At 45.9% G+C, this 19,763-nt stretch overlaps 1 protein-coding gene across 2 annotated transcripts; it reads right to left on the bottom strand.

Moving 5' to 3' along the window:
• Positions 1–10,466: 10,466 nt before the first annotated feature.
• LOC114586824 (V-set and immunoglobulin domain-containing protein 10-like) lies at positions 10,467–14,188 on the bottom strand. Of its 2 annotated transcripts, none has more exons than XM_028710650.2 (3): positions 13,158–14,188; positions 12,703–13,002; positions 10,467–11,212 (listed from the first exon to the last, which is right to left on the bottom strand). In XM_028710650.2, the coding sequence occupies exons 1-3, from the start codon at positions 13,375–13,377 to the stop codon at positions 11,100–11,102; spliced, it is 633 nt and encodes a 210-aa protein (XP_028566483.2). In that variant the 5' UTR covers positions 13,378–14,188; the 3' UTR covers positions 10,467–11,099. The 2 variants fall into 2 exon arrangements, with proteins under 2 accessions (XP_028566483.2, XP_077776466.1); XM_077920340.1 differs by lacking the exon at positions 10,467–11,212 and adding an exon at positions 12,441–12,559.
• Between the last annotated feature and the right edge of the window lie 5,575 nt (positions 14,189–19,763).

The following is a 19,763-nucleotide window of genomic DNA, read 5'->3' as shown; positions in this document are numbered from 1 at the left end:
CTGTCAAGAAAACTCCATGGACAAAGACAACAGACATATTTCACAAAGACACTGCTATATCTAGTTGTCCAAAATGAAATAAAAGGTAGGCCCAGAGTGGCTGGGGAAACCCAGCCAGATGGGCGGGGTATAAATAATAAATTATTTTTAGTATTATTCTCTTGTCACTGCTCGGCAGAGATTGGGGGTGGCATGTACAGTAACAGTATTTCTTACAAGCCTAATTTCAACAGAGCGAGGAGCCCCCTCTGAGCAACAGGGAAGGTTTCTGGTGCTTCCTGGTCTGTCTTTGTAGCTGGAGGTTCAGGTAGCCTCAGCAGCTAGTGTTGGTTTCTATTTCCCTCACTGAGCAGCAACTGCAGTCACAAGACATTGCTTTGCATTCCACAGTCAGAGTTACTGTTGGATTCCCACGGGAATGGGAGACTGGATGTGACGTACACTGGTTTCCTGTTTTTCACTGTTCTCTCTCGGTGTTCTTTGTTCCCGAGAGTGGTTGCTTCTCTGCTCTCACAGGGGCAAGATGCATGTTTGCATTCTCTCAGCATAGAGTGGAAATAAAGTTAAGAATGTGGCACATACTGCTTATCCTTCTGCTGTGTGGACTACTCTGATTGGGCTCAAGATAAGACGAGCCTGTATCAGCTTCAGATGGGCCGAAGCTGGTCAAAATCTCACAGCTAGGAGTGTCTTCTACCATCTACATCTGGTATGTCACCTATGGCCTTTCTTGCAAAGGAAAAGTCTGGCTATGGTGATCCATCCATTGGTAACTCAAATACCAGAGTATTACAATATGTTACCTCTTGGGCCACTCTTGGGCCTGGTCTGGAGGCTCCAGATGGTACTGGCTCTGGCTACACTGTTGATGGTGACAGACCATTACCAGCACAGAATTCTGGTGGTCAAAAGCTTGTACCACCTGCCTATACACCACCAGGGCAGGTTTAAGGTTCTTGTATTAATTTACAAGATCTTCTGAAAACTTGTATTAATTTACAAGATCTTCTGAAAACTATGAAATATGCATAGCTATAAACACTATTGGGTGTGAGAACTATATCAAAATATTCAGAATTTCCAAGGATGGCTGTGATTCAGTTTTCATATTGTTTCAGAAAGTGTGGATTTAATAGATTTGGCTTTGAATGTGTACCTGGTCAATTTTCTCCTGCATCCCTACTTCCACATTAAGCCCCAATAATCTGAAGGACAAGATGTAGTCAGCATACTGTGAAATTGGTGCCCAAATTGTCCTGAAGAAAATAGCCATTGTGACCGACCTTTAAAATTAGTGGTCTGCTTCCAGAAAACTAACCAGCTGTGTGCCACTTAGACTTGTAATAGTCTTCATTGAAAGGAGAAAGCAGGACAGGATGAGCACACCCCAAATCCCAGGATTAGGAAGGGGTGGGTGATAATAAACCAGAAGAAACCTGTGATTGGAGCCCTTTGACTTGAGGCAGGCAGCAAATGATAGTGTCAGTGGCCAAGGCTGCCTTCTGGCTCCTACAGAACTTGTATAAAAGCTCTCAACATTGTCCCACACTTCCAACTGCTTCTGTCGCCTCCTCCTGACTTCTTTTCATCAGCTGTCACAGGTAAGTTGGATTTAATTCAACTTTAGTTGAATCTGGTGGGATGTGAGGTGGTGTTCGTAAAGTAATTTAAATTTGTTACTTGCTCTTACACTTCTCAAAATGGACATCATTTTCTGAGGACAACCAACCACCACTACCTCCACAATTGACCCAAACTATCAGGTTTTGGGTCTAACTTAGTGGTTAGAATATGGGAAGCGGGTGGCGCTGTGGGTAAAACCTCAGTGCCTAGGACTTGCCGATCGCATGGTCGGCGGTTCGAATCCCCGCGGCGGGGTGCGCTCCCGTCGAAAGCACTCCCTGGTGCAAGTAGATAAATAGGAACCGCTTACCAGTGGGAAGGTAAACGACATTCCGTGTGCTGTGCTGGCTCGCCAGATGCAGCTTTGTCACGCTGGCCACGTGACCCGGAAGTGTCTGCGGACAGCGCTGGCTCCCGGCCTATAGAGTGAGATGAGCGCACAACCCTAGAGTCTGGCAAGACTGGCCCGTACGGGCAGGGGTACCTTTACCTTTACCTTAGTGGTTAGAAAAGGTCGTAGCTGGTTTCATAGCTGTTCTTACCTGCCTTCCAAGGAGACAAGTACCCAATTACGTCTTGCTCAGAGTAATCCTATTGAAATACATGGTCTTAAGTTAATTATGGCTATTTATTTCAATGGATCTGCTCTGAGTAGGGGTTAGTTGGCAAGAACCTTTGATTAACATTGCTCCAAAGTATTTAAACTGGGAGATTGAATGAGTGTAAAGGTGATGAACACTGGCTCTCCAGATGCTGTTGATGGACTCCTACCAGTCTTGACCTGACCATTGGTCATCATGGTTGACTGGGCTCATGGGAGCTAGGGTGAAACACCACCTTTGGTGACACCTGCGTTGCAGGAAGTTGGACTAGATGATCCTGATGGTCCCTTCCAACTCTACAATACTATGATCTTATGAATCTGACCTAGTTAATGTGAAGTTATGTTTAGTAAAGAATTTATATGTACAACTTGTTCTCTTGTTTCCTGAAACAGAATGGACTCTATCCCACTAAGTTCTATTCAGAGTAGAATCATTGAAATCAATGCATCAAAATGAGTCATGCTCATAAAGTTCAGTGGGTCTACTCTGAGCAGGACGAACTTTGGATGCAACCCTATGTTTGTCTTCATGGTCAATTTTTTCCTTTCTTTTCCTTAAAAAGAACAAAAACAACTGGTCCCCAGGCCAATGGATCTCTATTTCTTGAGTATAAGTTGGCCAGGACGTTAGTGTATCCATCCATACATTCTTCTTCATCACCCCACACTAGGCCCAGATCTACCCAACCTTCCACAGCTCTTTCCTCCCCAGCCACCTCCTGCAGATCCACATACCCCACAGCCCCTACCACCCCATCCAATCCCTTTCACCCTTCCAACTCACCCACAACCCACTCTCCCCTAAGGTTTGAAGAAGTTGGAAGGGTGTTGAGGGAGTTTTCCTCTCCTTTCCTTCAGAGAGTGGTTAGGCTTTGGAGGTCTCCTGTTCCACCCTCTTCTTGCTGACCTCCAATGCCCACCCTGCTGCTCTGTCAGTGGGTACTGTGGCCTCCACCAGACACTCCCTTGCTGGATTCTGCTGTCCATCCAGATGTTCCCTCACTGACCTCAGCTATCCAGCCATCACTCTCCCATCTTTTGGTCTCCACTGCCTGCCTGGCCAGTAAGGTTGTCATCATGCTGTCCTTGCAGTGCCAGGTATTGGTGGCCAAAAGAATTGCAAAGTTTTTTGACACACCTAGATCTTTATGTGTATATAGGAAGAGTTCTGTTTGCCGATACTTGTGTATTCATTCTCGTTCTGCATATATTGTTCCAGGCTAACCTCCATCTTCTCCAACATGATGTTCTGTTGCCTCCCATCATGTGCCATTCCATGTGGACCCATCTATCCAGTTAGCAGCTACCAACCCTCTGCTGTCCAAACCTGCTCATTTCCATGTGGACCCATCGCTCCACTGTGTGCCCAGCCTTCGTGTTCTCCATCCTGTACCATTCCTTGTGGTCCCATATATCCAGTTAGCAGCTGCCGGCCTTCCTGTTCCCCATCCTGTGTCATTCCAAGTGGGCCCATCTATCCAGTAAGCAGCTGCCAGCCGTCGTGTTCCCCATCCTGTGCCATTCCTTGTGGTCCCATCTATCCAGTAAGCAGCTGCCAGCCGTCGTGTTCCCCATCCTGTGCCATTCCTTGTGGTCCCATCTATCCAGTAAGCAGCTGCCAACCCTCTGCTGTCCAAACCTGCTCTATTCCATGTGGACCCATTGCTCCACTGTGTGCCCAGCCTTCGTGTTCTCCATCCTGTACCATTCCTTGTGGTCCTATCTATCCAGTAAGCAGCTGCCAGCCGTCGTGTTCTCCATCCTGTGTCATTCCAAGTGGGCCCATCTGCCCAATTAGCAGCTGCCAGCCTTCCTGTTCTCCGTCCTGTGCCATTCCTTGTGGCCCCATCTATCCAGTTAGCAGATGCCAGCCTTCTTGTTCTCCATCCTGTGCCATTCCTTGTGGACCAATCTATCCAGTTAGCAGCTGCCAGCCTTCCTGTTCTCCGTCCTGTGCCATTCCTTGTGGTCCCATCTATCCAGCTAGCAGGTCCCAGCCTTCCTGCATCCCAATTAGTATTTGCAATCCCCATTGTTCCCCTTGCTAAAACAGCAAGGAGCCACTCCGCTGGTGTGCAATCATGTTGGGAATCGATAGTTATGGTACAGATTCAGATTTGGGTACTGGGTACCCAAAATGCTGAGCATTCACAATTCTAGCTGAAGTTGGCTCTGTGTCTGCACAGCATCTTTCATGCTCAGTCCGGCAATGATCTTTCACTCTTTTGTTTTTGAAAATTCCCTTTGCCAGCTTGCAAGATAGCTCTCTTTAGCCAAGGAGGCTTGACACATTGTGGTCGGTTTTCCCTGTCAAAGGAGTCATGTCTGCACTCCCAGTGCAAATAGTAGATTCAGCTCACCCACTGCTCATGTCTTTTCATTGCTTTTGATGTGGTATCTTCTTGAAAATTGGTCTTGATCTGTTCACTTCATCCTTGTTTCTCAATAAAGTCTACTCTATGCAAGGAAAGATTTGTCTCCTGGTCTCTTTTAATTTCCTTGGTATAAAATTCAGTACCAACAGAGTCCACCAAGTCTGCAAAATAGATTAATGAAGGGTTGGAAAACCTGTCAACCTCCAGGTGTTACTGGACTACAATTCCTATCATCTCTGAGCATTGACTATGCTGACAGGGGCTGATGGGAGATGGAGCCCAGCAAAAGAAGAATAGGGATAGCTTCCTTATGCTGAATCAGACCATTGGTTTATGTGTTAGATATATATGCACAAGGGCAAGTTGGTATTAGGTATCTCAGGTGAGATACCCAGCAGTGGAAGTTGCTTCCAGTACCAGTCACCACATGGAAGCAGGGATGGGTTTACTGTTTTAGAAAGTAAGGCTCAGTAAAACAGTTCTGGACACAGATGCATACAGCTTTTAGGCTATTCCAGATACAGATATATGCAGATATAGACAAGCACAATGCATCTCCATTACTCTAAATAAGTCCAGCAATTCAAGATGTGGCACTGGACAAGTAACACTGACTAACTGCAGACTAACAGACAAACGACTGAGATGGCATGCATTAATCACAGATATAGTTGGGGCACTAGGGTGTTACCACAGCAACCGCCTTGGCTGACTTTATTTATTTATTTGTTTTTATTTTTATTTTATTCAAAATTATAACAAGACATATTATCCAAAAACATATCATCCTTCTCCCCCCCCCCATTTTTCCTCCCTCCCCCCACCCTCCCACACAAAACCCACACAACCCCCACCCCCCAACTTCCCTCAGTTCCAGTCTTTGGTTTCTCTAAGAATGCTGTTTTCTGCATGTTACAAAGTTGTGTAGATCCTCAAACTATTTAGCTGATTATTATCAATAAAAAGTTTGTGAATGTTTATTCAAAACCTGCCAAGGAGTCCAGTTCGCTTTGTTGCATCTTCAGATACTTTGTAAAGGGTTCCCATTCATCCTTAAAGTCACAGTTATCCTTGTCCCGTAGCTTATATGTCAGTTTTGCCAGTGCCTTGGCTGACTGTAATCCTGTGATTAGGTAATCCATAGGGTTATTTACGCTCATGAAGAAAACTAATGCCTTCTCATGTCCAGTTACTCCAACACTATCCTGTTGGTGACTTCCTGTTTTGCAGCAAACATGGCATTTGACCTCCCGGACACCAAGGTGCCAGGGAGGGGTCCCAGACAGCAAAAATGTGTGGTGTGTGTGTAAGGGGCAAGCCCCCTGTAACTCTTTGAGGGTATCAAAGGGGCACAACCTATGGTCATCCATTAATGCCTTTTTTGATTGTGTGTGTGTGTGGGGGTGGAAATCCCCGCCTCCCAGATGAGAAGGTGAGGGCGCTGGGTCAATTTCCCAATCCAAGGGCAGCCTCAGCGAGCTACCATGCTGAGCAGTGGAATACCTTTGAATCTGGACGTAATTGGCAAGCAAAGAGGCACCCCCTGATCAGACCCTGATTTATGCAGCAGGAGAAAATATCGTTTGTTTGGAAAGGTTTGGGAAGAAGGAAAGACGCTGGTTTTTGCTTTGCTTGAACAGTGGAAGGAAGGTAGGGTAGGCAATATTCTTGGGATCTGCCTATCTACCCTCCCCCAAAGCAATGGAATGTAAAGTTTTTGGGAAGAGTGGGCTTTAGATACCTCTCTGTGACTGGTTTATATGAGATTTCACTTCTGTTTTCGAGACTGCCGGCCATTTAGCCAGCTGCTCTGTTTCATGTTCCTGAATGGGATATTCAACATCTTCATACATAGCTTGAAAATAGGAGACCCAGTGGTCAGGTGGAATTTGTGTGGATAGAGGGGAAACAGTGACCAGTTTCAGTCTGGCTGGCAGACAGCAGTCTTAAAAACTCTTCAGAAACTGGGCCTTGCTCCCCAAACCTTCATAACTATGGGCCTGCGCCAAGCTAGATCCGTGGTTAGGCAAAGAATCCTGGACATAGAGAGACAACAGGACTGTACAAGAGTCCCTGATTATAAAAGAATAGAAAACGGGAGATACGTAGCCGCCCCAGCAGCATATCTCTATTTTCTCAATTCCAGAAACGCAAGAAGGGCTTTTACTCTTGCTAGAAGCTTGGTCTTGCCCTCATCGGTTTGGGAAGGCTCCTATAGAAGAGTTCCATATGCACAGAGACTTTGCACCTGCCCATTAGGGGAAATAGGAAGCCCCAAACATATATATTTTTAGATGTCCTTTTTATGTTGAGATTCGTAGAGACACCATTGATCCTTTGCTGAAGAGGTTCACCGAACTTTCAGACAAGTCTAAATTAATTTTCTCCTCTTAGGCAAAGATCATAAGACGACCTGTCTGGTAGCCAGATTCTGTGCCCAGATTTGTAGGCACAGATCATCCTCTAGAATAAAATAGCTTACTAGGGAAATGCTGAAGTTGCCCTTTGGGGCACCTTAGGGTCAATTTTCTATGGTAGCCCAAATCTCAGTTGTACGGGTGTATGTATATATCTCAATTTAACTCATGAGTTATTGCTGCAATCTGCTCCGATTGTATATTTTATCTTTATGAACACTGTTTTTATTCTGTTATGTTATGTGAGCTGGTCTTTGACTGTAATAAATTATCTATCTATGCTCTCTGTGACTGATTTATTTTATAACTAAGGATACTCCCCTTGCTGGCCCTGCTTTGACGCTTCCTGGAGTGTTTTTGCCTGGCTGGATTGTGTCCTTGAATATTACTTCCTTGCCTAGGAAGGCTTGGCAGATCCTAACACACAAAAGCACGCCCACCCTCTTCCGGCAGAGCGGTGCCCCCTTGACACATTTTCCTACAACACTTTTTAAAACTCCATTTCAGGGTCCCTGTGATGGTCCACTGAAGAAATAAAAGGGCCTTAGCTCTGCATGAGAACATCTCCTTTGCATTTTGCTTTTTTCCCTGCACTGCCTATTACCCTATTTCCTGAATTTACCCCATCTCTATTTTGCTAATTGTATCCAAGTAGATAAATAGGGACCACTATATATATATATATATATATATATATATATATATATATATATATATATATATATAAAATTGTATCCAAGTATTCTTTTGTAATTGTATCCAGATAATTTTAAATTGTATCTAGTTTTCTTTCTTTCTTGTAATTGTTTCTTCACTACTTGTAAATGTGAATCCCTAAGGCAGGAGTCAGCAAACTTTTTCAGCAGGGGGCCGGTCCACTGTCCATCAGACCTTGTGGGGGGCTGGACTATATTTTGAAAAAAGAAGAAAAAGAACGAATTCCTATGCCCCACAAATAACCCAGAGATGCATTTTAAATAAAAGGACACATTATACTCATGTAAAAACACGCTGATTCCCAGACCATCCGCAGGCCAGATTTAGAAAATGATTGGGCCAGATCTGGCCCCCGGGCCTTAGTTTGCCTACCCATGTCTTAATGTGACCCTTATGCAATTGTTACATTTGGCGTCTTTGCAGTGGAACTGACCCCCTTGTATCCTTACGCCTTATCAGTGTTTGTTCAACTTCTCAGTGAATGTAACTACTTTCAGGAAAATAAGAAGTTCCTATGTAAAAGCTGCAAAAAGTGGCTGAGTGAGTCAGAGACTGAGCTAGGTGAGTGTTTTGTGCCCCTCTTGGCCCCCTTCTCAGAAACAGAAGGTGTTGGCTGCCTGTCTAGTTGTGTTATAAATATCAACTGGGGTCCAAATTATCTTTCTTTGAACATCAAAGAGCCAAGGTGTGAAAATGCAGGCCAGGAAACACCAAGAAAGTTCGTGCCTCATTTTAAATATATCTGATCACATCTTGTCACCTTCCGCTGGTCCCTTGTGCTGCGCAAGGATGTCCACTTTATATGTTACTTCTCAAAGCTGAAGAATATTGGCTTGGCTCTCACATAAAGTCTCTCAATTTCAGTTTATATTATGGCTGTGCAATCAGGCCATTTTGAACCAAGTGTCAATTGGGTCTATGCAGCTACAAAACGAGTCCCAACAATTCACATTGATCAGGAGTGATTTGGACTATTCTGGAGGTCCAAACTCTCAGAAAGCAAGACAGACAGTCTCCAAAGTGTTGGAAATTTTCCAAATGGCACCTTATAAGGAGAAGACAAGGATGCAGAGAGGGCAGCTGCACATGGCTCTCTCTGAATGTTAGGAAGTTTGATGGAATTTGGTCAGCTCATCTTTTGTTTATCCAGACCAATAACCAGCCTTTCTTGTTACAGGTAGGTATCTGAAGAAGTGTGCATGCACACGAAAGCTCATACCAATAACAAATTTAGTTGGTCTCTAAGGTGCGGGTGGCGCTGTGGGTTAAAGCCTCAGCGCCTAGGACTTGCCGATTGAAAGGTCGGCGGTTCAAATCCCCGCGGCGGGGTGCGCTCCCGTTGCTCGGTCCCAGCGCCTGCCAACCTAGCAGTTCGAAAGCACCCCCAGGTGCAAGTAGATAAATAGGGACCGCTTACTAGCGGGAAGGTAAACGGCGTTCCGTGTGCTGCGCTGGCTCGCCAGATGCAGCTTGTCACGCTGGCCACGTGACCCGGAAGTGTCTTCGGACAGCGCTGGCCCTCGGCCTATAGAGTGAGATGGGCGCACAACCCTAGAGTCTGGCAAGACTGGCCCGTACGGGCAGGGGTACCTTTACCTTTACCTTTAAGGTGCTACTGGAAGGAATTTTTTTATTTTGTTTCAGCCTTTCTTATACGTCTGTTTGCTTCCTAATCCTTTCCCATCATAACCCAATCAAGCTCAGTTGCATCTAGTTCTGTAGGCTGTGTCACTTCACTTATACTGCCCCCTACACATTTTGATCCTCTTTTTTGTGTTTCGTTTACAGCTGTGCCTGTATTTCTTAGTATTTTGTCACCTCTGTGTGGGGGGTGGGGCTTATCTGCACTGTCTCAAAAATTGGCTTGAAGGTTGCCTGTTTCTTTATTTCTTTATTTTTGTGGTATGGGTTTTCCATGTCCAGATGACATATCCATTTCCCTAGATATAAAAACAAAACATTTTTGACCTAACTGATAGTTGTGCAAAAAAGGTTTTCTTTTTTAAATTAGGTTTACATTTCATTTAAAGCTGTTTCCTGTGTCTTTACTAATACTTTGTTGTGTGTGTGTGTGTGAGAGAGAGAGAGAGAGAGAGAGAGAGAGACGGAGAGTCTTTTGAGTACATTGTACACGGTATACACCGTCAGAAGCATCACACAGAGTGTATAAAGTATAAAGTTTAATTAAAAATACTTCATGGAACAGGCGAAACAGGAGCATGTGGACTGGCATGAATGAGCCCTAAAATCTATCTTTCTTTCTTTCTTTCTTTCTTTCTTTCTTTCTTTCTTTCTTTCTTTCTTTCTTTCTGCAAGCTTTAAAGGTGGCTTGCACAAACCCTATTTGAAATTTGATGGGGTTAACCACCTCTTGAGGGAATACAATATCTCCAAATTTCATGCACCTACATCGAGCGACGCAAGGGTGTGTGTGTGGCTGTTTTGGTTTCCCAGTGCAAATGAATGCACTGGAATTGAGTTGAATTGGGTCCAAATTGATCCAAAGCAAATCAGGGACAGATCCAAATCAGGATCCGAACCAATTTGGGGTGGTTTGGGTTTTCACACCCCTAAGTTATATCTGTTGCTCATGTATATTTAATACAATTAACACATTTCCAAATCAGTTTGTGGGTATTTTAAAGACCTCGTGACAATTCACTAGTATTTTAGAGTGCATTTTTCCTAATTTACCTTTTTTTGCATGTATATGTGGTTTTACAGTTGTTGTTGTCCTGAGCTTTTAAATTTTTTAAGTGGTGTTCTTTGTTTTGAAACTGGTAATAAAATGACTTGGCATGCAATTTTCTTAAATATTGACATTTTTGCAAGCAATTTTCCCAAATAAAATGCATTGTTAATGTTGTCCTCCTGTTGTTGGAGTACAACTCCCAGCCTCCCTGGTTTAGTGAAGAAGATCACTCTGCTTTATTTTATTGATTTGTTTCATTCGTGCATCACTTCCCATGAAACATCCAAAGCAATTTAACGATAAGAAACATCAACAATAAAAACAGATATAAAAACAATTTCAAATTCAGGTGGGTATAAAAATATCCCCACTCAAAAGGCTCGCTAAAAAGTTCATCAACAGGTCCTGAAAGGACCATAGAGACCTCCTGATGAGATGGCCTCTCCAGAAGGCAGAAAAACCATCAAAATTTGTTTATTCCACCTCCTTCCCAACCAAAATATTCCCAAAATACACCTTTAGAAATGAGAAGCGTTCTCTCATCAGAATTTTGAAGGCTGCAGGTAGGGACTAAAAAGTGCAAATCAAACATGTCAGACAAATGGATTTTAAAAAGGGAATATTGTGGGATTCACATGGGTCTCCCTCAAAGGACTTCAGCAGATTCATTGCTATTCTTTTCTTCCAAATATGTACACCAAGGTGAGAATTGTGATCTGCATCAAGAGTCCTAGAAGAATGAAGATAACTCTCAGGCTTACCCAAGCCATAGGGGTGTTTTCTCCTGTAAGGGAAAGAGAAGACGTTGAAGGAGGGAGCCATCAGAAAATATCTGGGGATATCCTACTCCTGATGAGAGCCTCCCAATACCTCCCCCGAAAAGCTATGAAAGTAAGAACATAAAAGAGCCCTGCTGTTGGGTCAGGCTAATATTGTGGGCCTGCCCTGTCTGCCCCAGTGGTAAACATTGGGGTCAAGCACCCTTCCTCCAGGGTTCTGAGATGGAGAATGTGTGCTCCAGATGGCCTCTGAGAGACCCAAATGTGCTCTGACGTCTTGCAACCTTCGATAGCAGAGCTCTGGTTGGTTTGCAAAGTTCCCAGACCTGTGAATGTTCAGGCACTGGGCTGTCATTTCAGAATGCGAGACTCCGCTCTGAGAAAATCCAGAGGGGAAGACCTGCATTTATGCTGGGTACAAAAGAAGATTATGTGATGCCTCCCTGCAATTTGCAGACGGTGAACCCCAATAAATATTTTACTTCCCTGGCCCAGTTTTCTTCTTTTAAAAACATATTTGAGTTAAAGACTTGTTTGTTTATTTATTATTTTATTTATTAAAATTATATACCGCCCTTCATCAAGAGATATCTTATCTTTAAAAGACATCTGAATGCAGCCCTGTTTAGGGAAGTTTTTAATATTGTTTTTAACACTCGATTGGGAGCCACCCAGAGTGGCTGGGGAAACTCAGCCAGATGGGCGGGGTATAAATAATAAATTATTATTATTGTTATTATTATATCTCAGGACAGTTCACAGAATAAAACACAAGATGAAACAGAAGTAGGTTTGCCAGCTTTGTTCTGGCAAAATACAGAATGGGGTGGGGAGGGGCAGGGCAGTTGGGGGGCGATTTTTCTTTTCATCTGGTGCTGAAATGACTTCAGAGCAATCCATTACCATCTATTGCAGCCTAACAGCGTGTCCCCTCTGGAATTTATCACACACGTACACACACATTCGTAAATCTGTCTGTACTTGGCGACCCAAAGCATGAATACATGACCAATTCATGACCTTTCACACATCCTTTCAAACACGTGCATTTGGAGAGGATCCCTAACTCAGCAGAGAGAGAGAGAGGACCTGAAATACAGGATAAAACTGTATCAATACAGGACGTAGCATTTTATATTGAAATCCTGTATTATACATGGCAGATGGCAAACCTAAACACAAGCACAGTGGTACCCCGGTTTATGAACAGTCCGGTTTAAGAACGATTTGGTTTACAAACTCCGCAAAACTGGAAATTGTGTCTTGGTCTGAGAACTTTACCTCGGTCTAAGAACCAAATCCGAACGGTGGAAGGGCACCGGTGGTGGGAGGCCTCGTTAGGGAAAGCACACCTTTGTTTAAGAACAGTTTTGGTTTAAGAATGGAGTTCTGGAACAGATTAAGTTCGTAAACCGAGGTACTACTGTAAATATTTAAACCAAAACGACAAACCAGTAACCCCTCCGATTCACTCACAGGCTTGCAGCCAACTCACCCCTAGTCTGGCAGATATTGAGCACACTGAAGGAGATGTTCTTCTGATCGTCTGGACTGGTGACCAGGCAGGTGAAATTGGGCTCTGAGGAGTTGAGCCACCAGGACAAGTGGAGGTCCTTGCCATTGTTAGAGAGCTGATACCAGTCTGACCCAACTTCTATGTCGCTGAGGGGGTTCCCTCTTCTCCAGGAGATGTTAAATTCTCCCGTTCCGGACACCTGACATTGCAAGGTCACATTGCAGCCATATGGAGTATTGGACACATTTCGGGGGAGAATCTTCAGCTCTGGGACCGGCTCTGTGGGGAAATGTAGGGAAAGTTTGTGCCATCGGTGCCACTGACGGGTGTCAATAACAGCCCAGTAAAAAGACAGCAGGGGATGGGAAGCGCTGGATCCTTTCCCATGCTCAGTTAAGCAACAAACACACACAGGTGAGAAAACAACCACTTACCGTATACAGTGAGGAGGAATGTTTGATCTTGAAAGTGTTGTGTAGCAAAGCTCACGCGAGCCCTGTATGCTCCACTGTCCTCCACCTGCAGATCTTTGATCCTCAGTGTGGTCTCATTGACCATTTCTAGCCGCTGCCCAAATCTGTCTCTTGGGTGAGGCCTCTCCAGCTTTCTGCCCCTGGATTCAGCAAACCAGAGTTCCAAACCAGTTTTAAGCATGAAATCCCATTCAATTTTGTCTACAGTGTCTTCTGAGGGAACGTTCACGTGCAGCAAGGCGGATCCTCCTGCGGTCCACCTTACCTGATACTGGGGAGGAACCTCTTCTGGATTACATAGAGGCCCTATTTATAAAAGAGAAAGGTGAGGGAGAATGTTTATGACCCAATAAAAATGAAATCGGCACGCTGTTCACAGTCCTCGAAACTTCCATCTGCATTCAGTCATTACGTTCACCTTTCACACAAAAAACCTCCTCACCCAAACAGCCCTTGCTTCACTTTAACCCTTAAAAGCTGGCATCGGCATCCTTATGAACACTGGGAAGGATCACCCATGCAAAACAAGGAAATCAGCCTCTGGACACATGGAAGGAGGACCCTGAGTCATCCTGGGTCCCATTTGGCTGCAGATGTCCTGCCAGATGTCCTGCCTCACCTGCAGATTGGATAGTCCAAAGCAACAGAATTAGCCAAGTGGTTTTGGACTCCATCTTCTTTGCCACTGTCCCGTTTCAGAGCTGGAATGGGCTCCACTGTGCATGGCTAAGCCCCTCCTGCTTTGACCACAGCCCCCCAACCGCAGCAGTTTCCGCTTTTTCTTTTGGCCCTTATCTTCTCTGCGACATCTCACTTCCTTTTAAGGATACAGTATCATAGAAACAATTTACCACCACAATGCCTCCCTTTCTGCACCAGCCTCACGTTATTGATGGAAGTTATTTTGCTGACCAAAACAAGGCCTTTGGCTGATTAAGCTACCTATGGCCTTTTAAATTGTTGTGGGAAAATTGCTATTATTATTATTATTATTATTACCCCACTCATCTGGCTGGGTTTCCCCAGCCACTCTGGGTGGCTCACAGCATATATCAGAGCATACTGAAACATCAAACATTAAAAACTTCCCGATACAGGGCTGCCTTCAGATATTCTCTACAGTAGTTTTTAATCCCCTTGGCATCTTACAGGAGGGCGTTCCACAGGGCAGGCGCCACCACCGAGAAGGCCCTCTGCCTGGTTCTCTGTAACCTCACTTCTCACAGGGAGGGAACCGCCAGAAGACCCTCAACGCTGGACCTCAATGTCTGGGCTGTATGATGGGGGAGGAGATGCTCCTTCAGGTATACTGGGACAAGGCCATTTAGGGCTTGAAAGGTTTTGTTTGTTACTATGTGCTTTGTGGTTTTATATTCCATACCACCCTGTGGTCCTCAGATGAAACCAGCCCTTTATTCAGAACCAGGAGGACTGGAATTCTGCCTTTTGCAGGATACGGGCCATCAGTTTCCTCAGGCTGGGCACTTTATTTTATTTATTTAACAAGATTTGAATACTGCTTAGTACAAAAGCAAACGAGGCCCTAGGTCCAGTCTCCAGCATCTCAAGGTAAGAACTGGTAATGGCCCCCTGTCTCAAGCCCCTGAAGTGGGGTTCTGAAGTGAAATTTTTGTGTGGAACAGTCAGGGCTTAATTTATAAAGTGAGAAGTATCTGGGCCTAACATACCTGCACTTCACACTACCTGTCTTCTGCCTAAGCCAGGGATGGAGGACCTCAAGCTTGGGGGCCAAGTGCCTCTTTGTCTGGCCTTTAATGTCAGGGATGTGGCTGAATCGAGTGCTGGTGAAGTGTCAGAGTCAGGTGATGAAAGATGATGAAAGATTGCCAGTACAAAGAGAGACAGAGTCTGACTCTGGAGACGAAAGATCACAGACAGAGCAGAAGGGGATGGGCTCTACCTCCCTTTCCCAAGAGTTCCCTGAGTCAGATAGCGCAGACAAGCACAGCTTGCAAGAAGGAGGAGAGATAGACGGCAGTGGGAGGGTTGCTAGACAACCAGCAGAGAGACAGCAGACAAGAGAGTGATTCTGTTGAAAGTGGGAGGGAATTACTCCCTCCTTCTCCCCAATCTCAGAGAACTGAAAAGGTCAGAATGCAACGGAAGTGCAAAAGGGGAAGGCTTGGTGTACTTCCTGCTGTGATAAGGGTAGAGACTCAGAGTGACCAACTCATTGCAATGGCAGCAAGCTGGGAGCTGCGAGCTGGATGTAATTTATAATAATAATAATAATAATAATAATAATAATAATAATAATAATAATAATAATAATAATAATAATTATTTATTATTTATACCCCGCCCATCTGGCTGGGCCTCCCCAGCCACTCTGGGCGGCTTCCATAAAAACCAAAAATACAATAAAATCACACGTTAAAAACTTCCCTGAACAGGGCTGCCTTAAGATGTCTTCTGAATGTCAGGTAGTTGTTTATCGCTTTGACATCTGCTGGAAGGGCGTTCCACAGGGCGGGTGCCACTACCGAGAAGGCCCTCTGCCTGGTTCCCTGTAGCTTTGCTTCTCACAATGAGGGAACCGCCAGAAGGCCCTCGGCGCTGGACCTCAGCGTCCGGGCAGAATGATGGGGGTGGAGACGCTCCTTCAGGTATACTGGACCGACGCCGTTTAGGGCTTTAAAGGTCAGCACCAACACTTTGAATTGTGCTCGGAAACGTACTGGGAGCCAATGTAGGTCTTTCAAGACCCGTGTTATATGGTCTCGGCGGCCGCCCCCAGTCACCAGTCTAGCTGCCGCATTCTGGATTAGTTGTAGTTTCCGAGTCACCTTCAAAGGTAGCCCCACGTAGAGTGCATTGCAGTAGTCCAAGCGGGAGATAACCAGAGCATGTACCACTCTGGTGAGACAGTCTGCAGGCAGATAGGGTCTCAGCCTACGTACCAGATGGAGCTGGTAAACAGCTGCCCTGGACACAGATTTGACCTGTGCCTCCATGGACAGCTGTGAGTCCAAAATGACTCCCAGGCTGCGCACCTGGTCCTTCAGGGGCACAGTTACCCCATTCAGGACCAGGGAATCCTCCACACCTGCCCGCCTCCTGTCCCCCAAAAACAGTACTTCTGTCTTGTCAGGATTCAACCTCAATCTGTTAGCCGCCATCCATCCTCCAACCGCCTCCAGACACTCACGCAGGACCTTCACCGCTTTCACTGGTTCTGATTTAAAAGAGAGGTAGAGCTGGGTATCATCGGCATACTGATGAACACCCAGCCCAAACCTCCTGATGATCTCTCCCAGCGGCTGCATGTAAATGTTGAAAAGCATGGGGGAGAGGACAGAACCAGGGGTCTGAACACTCATCCCCCACCACCACTTTCTGAACACGGCCCAGGAGGAAGGAGCGGAACCACTGTATAACAGTGCCCCCAGCTCCCAGCCCCCCAAGACGGTCCAGAAGGATGCTATGGTCGATGGTATCAAACGCCGCTGAGAGATCCAGCAGAACTAGGAAACAGCTCTCACCTTTGTCCCTAGCCCGCCGGAGATCATCAACCAGTGCGACCAAGGCAGTTTCAGTCCCATGATGAGGCCCGAATCCCGACTGGAAGGGATCCAAATGGTCCGCTTCTTCCAGGCGTGCCTGGAGTTGTTCTGCAACCGCTCGCTCAATCACCTTGCCCAGGAATGGAAGATTTGAGACTGGGTGATAATTGGCCATCGTGGCCGCATCTAAAGATGTTTTTTTAAGAAGCGGTTTAATAACCGCCTCTTTCAGCGGGTCTGGGAAGGCTCCCTCACGGAGGGAAGCATTCACCACCCCACGAAGCCCATCGCCCAGTCCTTCCCGGCTAGCTTTTATAAGCCAGGATGGGCAAGGATCCAGGAGACAGGTGGTTGGTTTCACTCGTCCAAGCAGCCTGTCCACATCCTCGGAGGTAACAGATTGGAATTGATCCCACTCAACTTGACTAGACAGAACTCTAGCACTCTCCCGCCCCGGCCCTGCTCCCACGGTGGAGTCTACTTCTTCCCGAATCTGAGCGATTTTATCTGCAAAAAACTTTGCAAAATCATTGCAGGAGAACATGTGGCCCGTACTGGGCCCCGATGTTGCAGGTGGTTCCGCTAAATTGTGAACCACCTGAAAAAGTCTCCTGCTGCTGTTTTCTGCAGATGCAATAGAGGCGGTGAAGAAATTCTTCTTCGCCGTCGCTATCGCCACTTGGTAGGCTCAACGTTGAGCTCTAACCTGTGTCCGGTCAGATTCGGAATGAGTTATCCGCCACCGGCGCTCTAGCCGTCTCAACGATTGTTTCATTGCCCTCAGATCCATGGAAAACCACGGGGCTGTCCGGGCTCCATGCAATTGGAGAGGGCGCTTCGGAGCCAAACAGTCAATAGCCCTGGTTAACTCCACATTCCAGCGTGCCACCAGGGAATCGGCTGAAAGGCCATCAACATGGGATAAAGCATCCCCTACCACTCTCTGGAAACCATTTGGATCCATTAAGTGGCGGGGGCGGACCATCCGAATTGGTCCCACCTCCCTGCAGAGGGGATGGGTCGCAGAGAAGTCCAGTTGCACCAGGAAGTGATCTGACCATGGCACTTCTTTCGTTTCGCTTTTACTTAGTGTCAGATCACCAACATCCATAGAGGTAAACACCAGGTCCAAGGCATGTCCACGGCTATGGGTTGGGCCAGACTTATTCAGGGACAGCCCCATGGAGGCCATGCTTTCCACGAAGTCCCGAGCGGCCCCTTGTAAGGTCGTGTCGGCATGGATGTTAAAATCCCCTAGGACAACCAAGCTAGGTGTCTCCAGGAGGACATCCGCCACGACCTGAAGCAGCTCGGACAGGGAATCCTTGGTGCAGCGGGGAGGTCGGTACACCAAAAGGAATCCTGTACTGCCCCTATTGCCCAACTTCCAGAACATGCACTCAGAGAACTGGGTCTTCCCAATAGGACGCCTGGTGCAAATTAATGACTTCCTAAAAATCACTGCAACCCCCCCTCCCCGCCCGCATGACCTGGGTTGCTGTGCGTAAGAGAAACCTGGTGGACAAGCAGCGGCAAGGACAGGCCCATCTGCATAAATAAACATACCATAAAACTGCCAAAGGGTCATTAATTCTTATCAAGGCTTGCCTGCCTGCCTGAGATCATTACAGCTGAGACATTTCCCAGGCAGTGTTATAGCAATACACATGACTATAGGCATGTTCTCCCCCACCTGCTTTCACCTCATCACCCAGATGCATGGGCGATTGTTTGAGGTTCTCCTTTCTTTTCAGCCCAGAGAGGTTGAACCTGTGTTGCAACAAATGAACAATCAAATGCTTCTGAGCACACTTTGCTTTTTTTATTTTCCTGGTTGTTGCCTCTTTATTTTTCTTACTTTGACAGAGGAAACCTGGCAGGACCTAGCAGGATCACAAATCTCTTAGGAAGGGGAATAGCTGCATTGACAATTCCCAGGGTGCCAATGAAATATTGGGTGGTGGGTAGGTAAGCCCCATCCTGCATAATCAGTCACATGACGTGGCACACACATACTGTTTGAATGGCAATACCCATCAACGGGGGATGCGAGGTGGCCCCCACAAATATTTTATTGGGGGTGGTAGTGAAGGGACCTTGGCTTCTATGTCTTCAACCTGTGCCTGTGGCACAACATCCACAAAAGAGACTTTCTTTCCGATACATCTTTTCCACATACAGTGGTACCTCGGGTTACATACGCTTCAGGTTACAGACTCTGCTAACCCAGAAATAGTACCTCGGGTTAAGAACTTTGCTTCAGGATGAGAACAGAAATTGTGCAGCAGTGGCGCAGTGGCAGCAGGAGGCCCCATTAGCTAAAGTGGTGCTTCAGGTTAAGAACAGTTTCAGCTTAACAACAGACATCCGGAACAAATTAAGTACTTAACCCGAGGTACCACTGTCTGTGTATATGTGTGTGTGTGTATAAAATTTGTATTAAATTTTCTGTTTTACAATTTAGAGTATTCATTTAAACAAACTTAAAATATCAATGACTTCCCTTCTTCCATGGTTCATTTTGCATAGCATACATCCCTGCATATTTTATATCAACTAAACCGCTCAGTATTCCATTATTACTTCCATCAAAACTTATTTACAGTGTTGAATTTACCTTAATGCTGCCAGCGTTTTCTGGTGTACACAATCCCCCCCCCCCATATATTCAATAAACGTTTTCCAATCTTCTCTAAACGTATGTTCTTCTTGTTCTCTTATTCTATATGTTAAGTCTGCAAGCTGCGCATATTCTGTCAGCTTCAGTTGCTGTTTTTCTTTGGTTGGGAATCTCGCTCGTTTTCCGTTTGGGGGCTAACAAAACGAGACATCTTTTCCTTACCAGGAAGGCTGCCAGCTGCTGGCTAAATAATAGCAATAATAACAACTGATGCAGTTGCTTAGTAGGCATCCACAGCATGCAGGCTCCTGCGCGGTATCCACAAGCAGTGACTTCCAAAGAGAGGGCGCCCTCTTCTGCCCCCCTCTCTCTGCGCCTCCGCTCCCCACACTGAATGATTGAAGTCTCTGGCGAGAGAGGCGC

The sequence above is a fragment of the Podarcis muralis genome, chromosome 16 (assembly GCF_964188315.1).
Source record: "Podarcis muralis chromosome 16, rPodMur119.hap1.1, whole genome shotgun sequence".
In the NCBI taxonomy this organism is placed as follows: domain Eukaryota; kingdom Metazoa; phylum Chordata; class Lepidosauria; order Squamata; family Lacertidae; genus Podarcis; species Podarcis muralis.
This window is presented reverse-complemented; position numbering and strand designations above follow the sequence as displayed.

Excerpts from the sequence above, each read along its gene's own strand:
- LOC114586824 (XM_028710650.2), bottom strand. The coding sequence starts at position 13,377 with ATGCTTAAAACTGGTTTGGAACTCTGGTTTGCTGAATCCAGGGGCAGA. Across the intron at positions 13,003-13,157 it reads ATTCCTCCTCACTGTATACG|AGCCGGTCCCAGAGCTGAAG; the intron begins GTAAGTGGTTGT and ends ATTTCCCCACAG. Across the intron at positions 11,213-12,702 it reads CAATATCTGCCAGACTAGGG|GAGAAAACACCCCTATGGCT; the intron begins GTGAGTTGGCTG and ends TTTCCCTTACAG.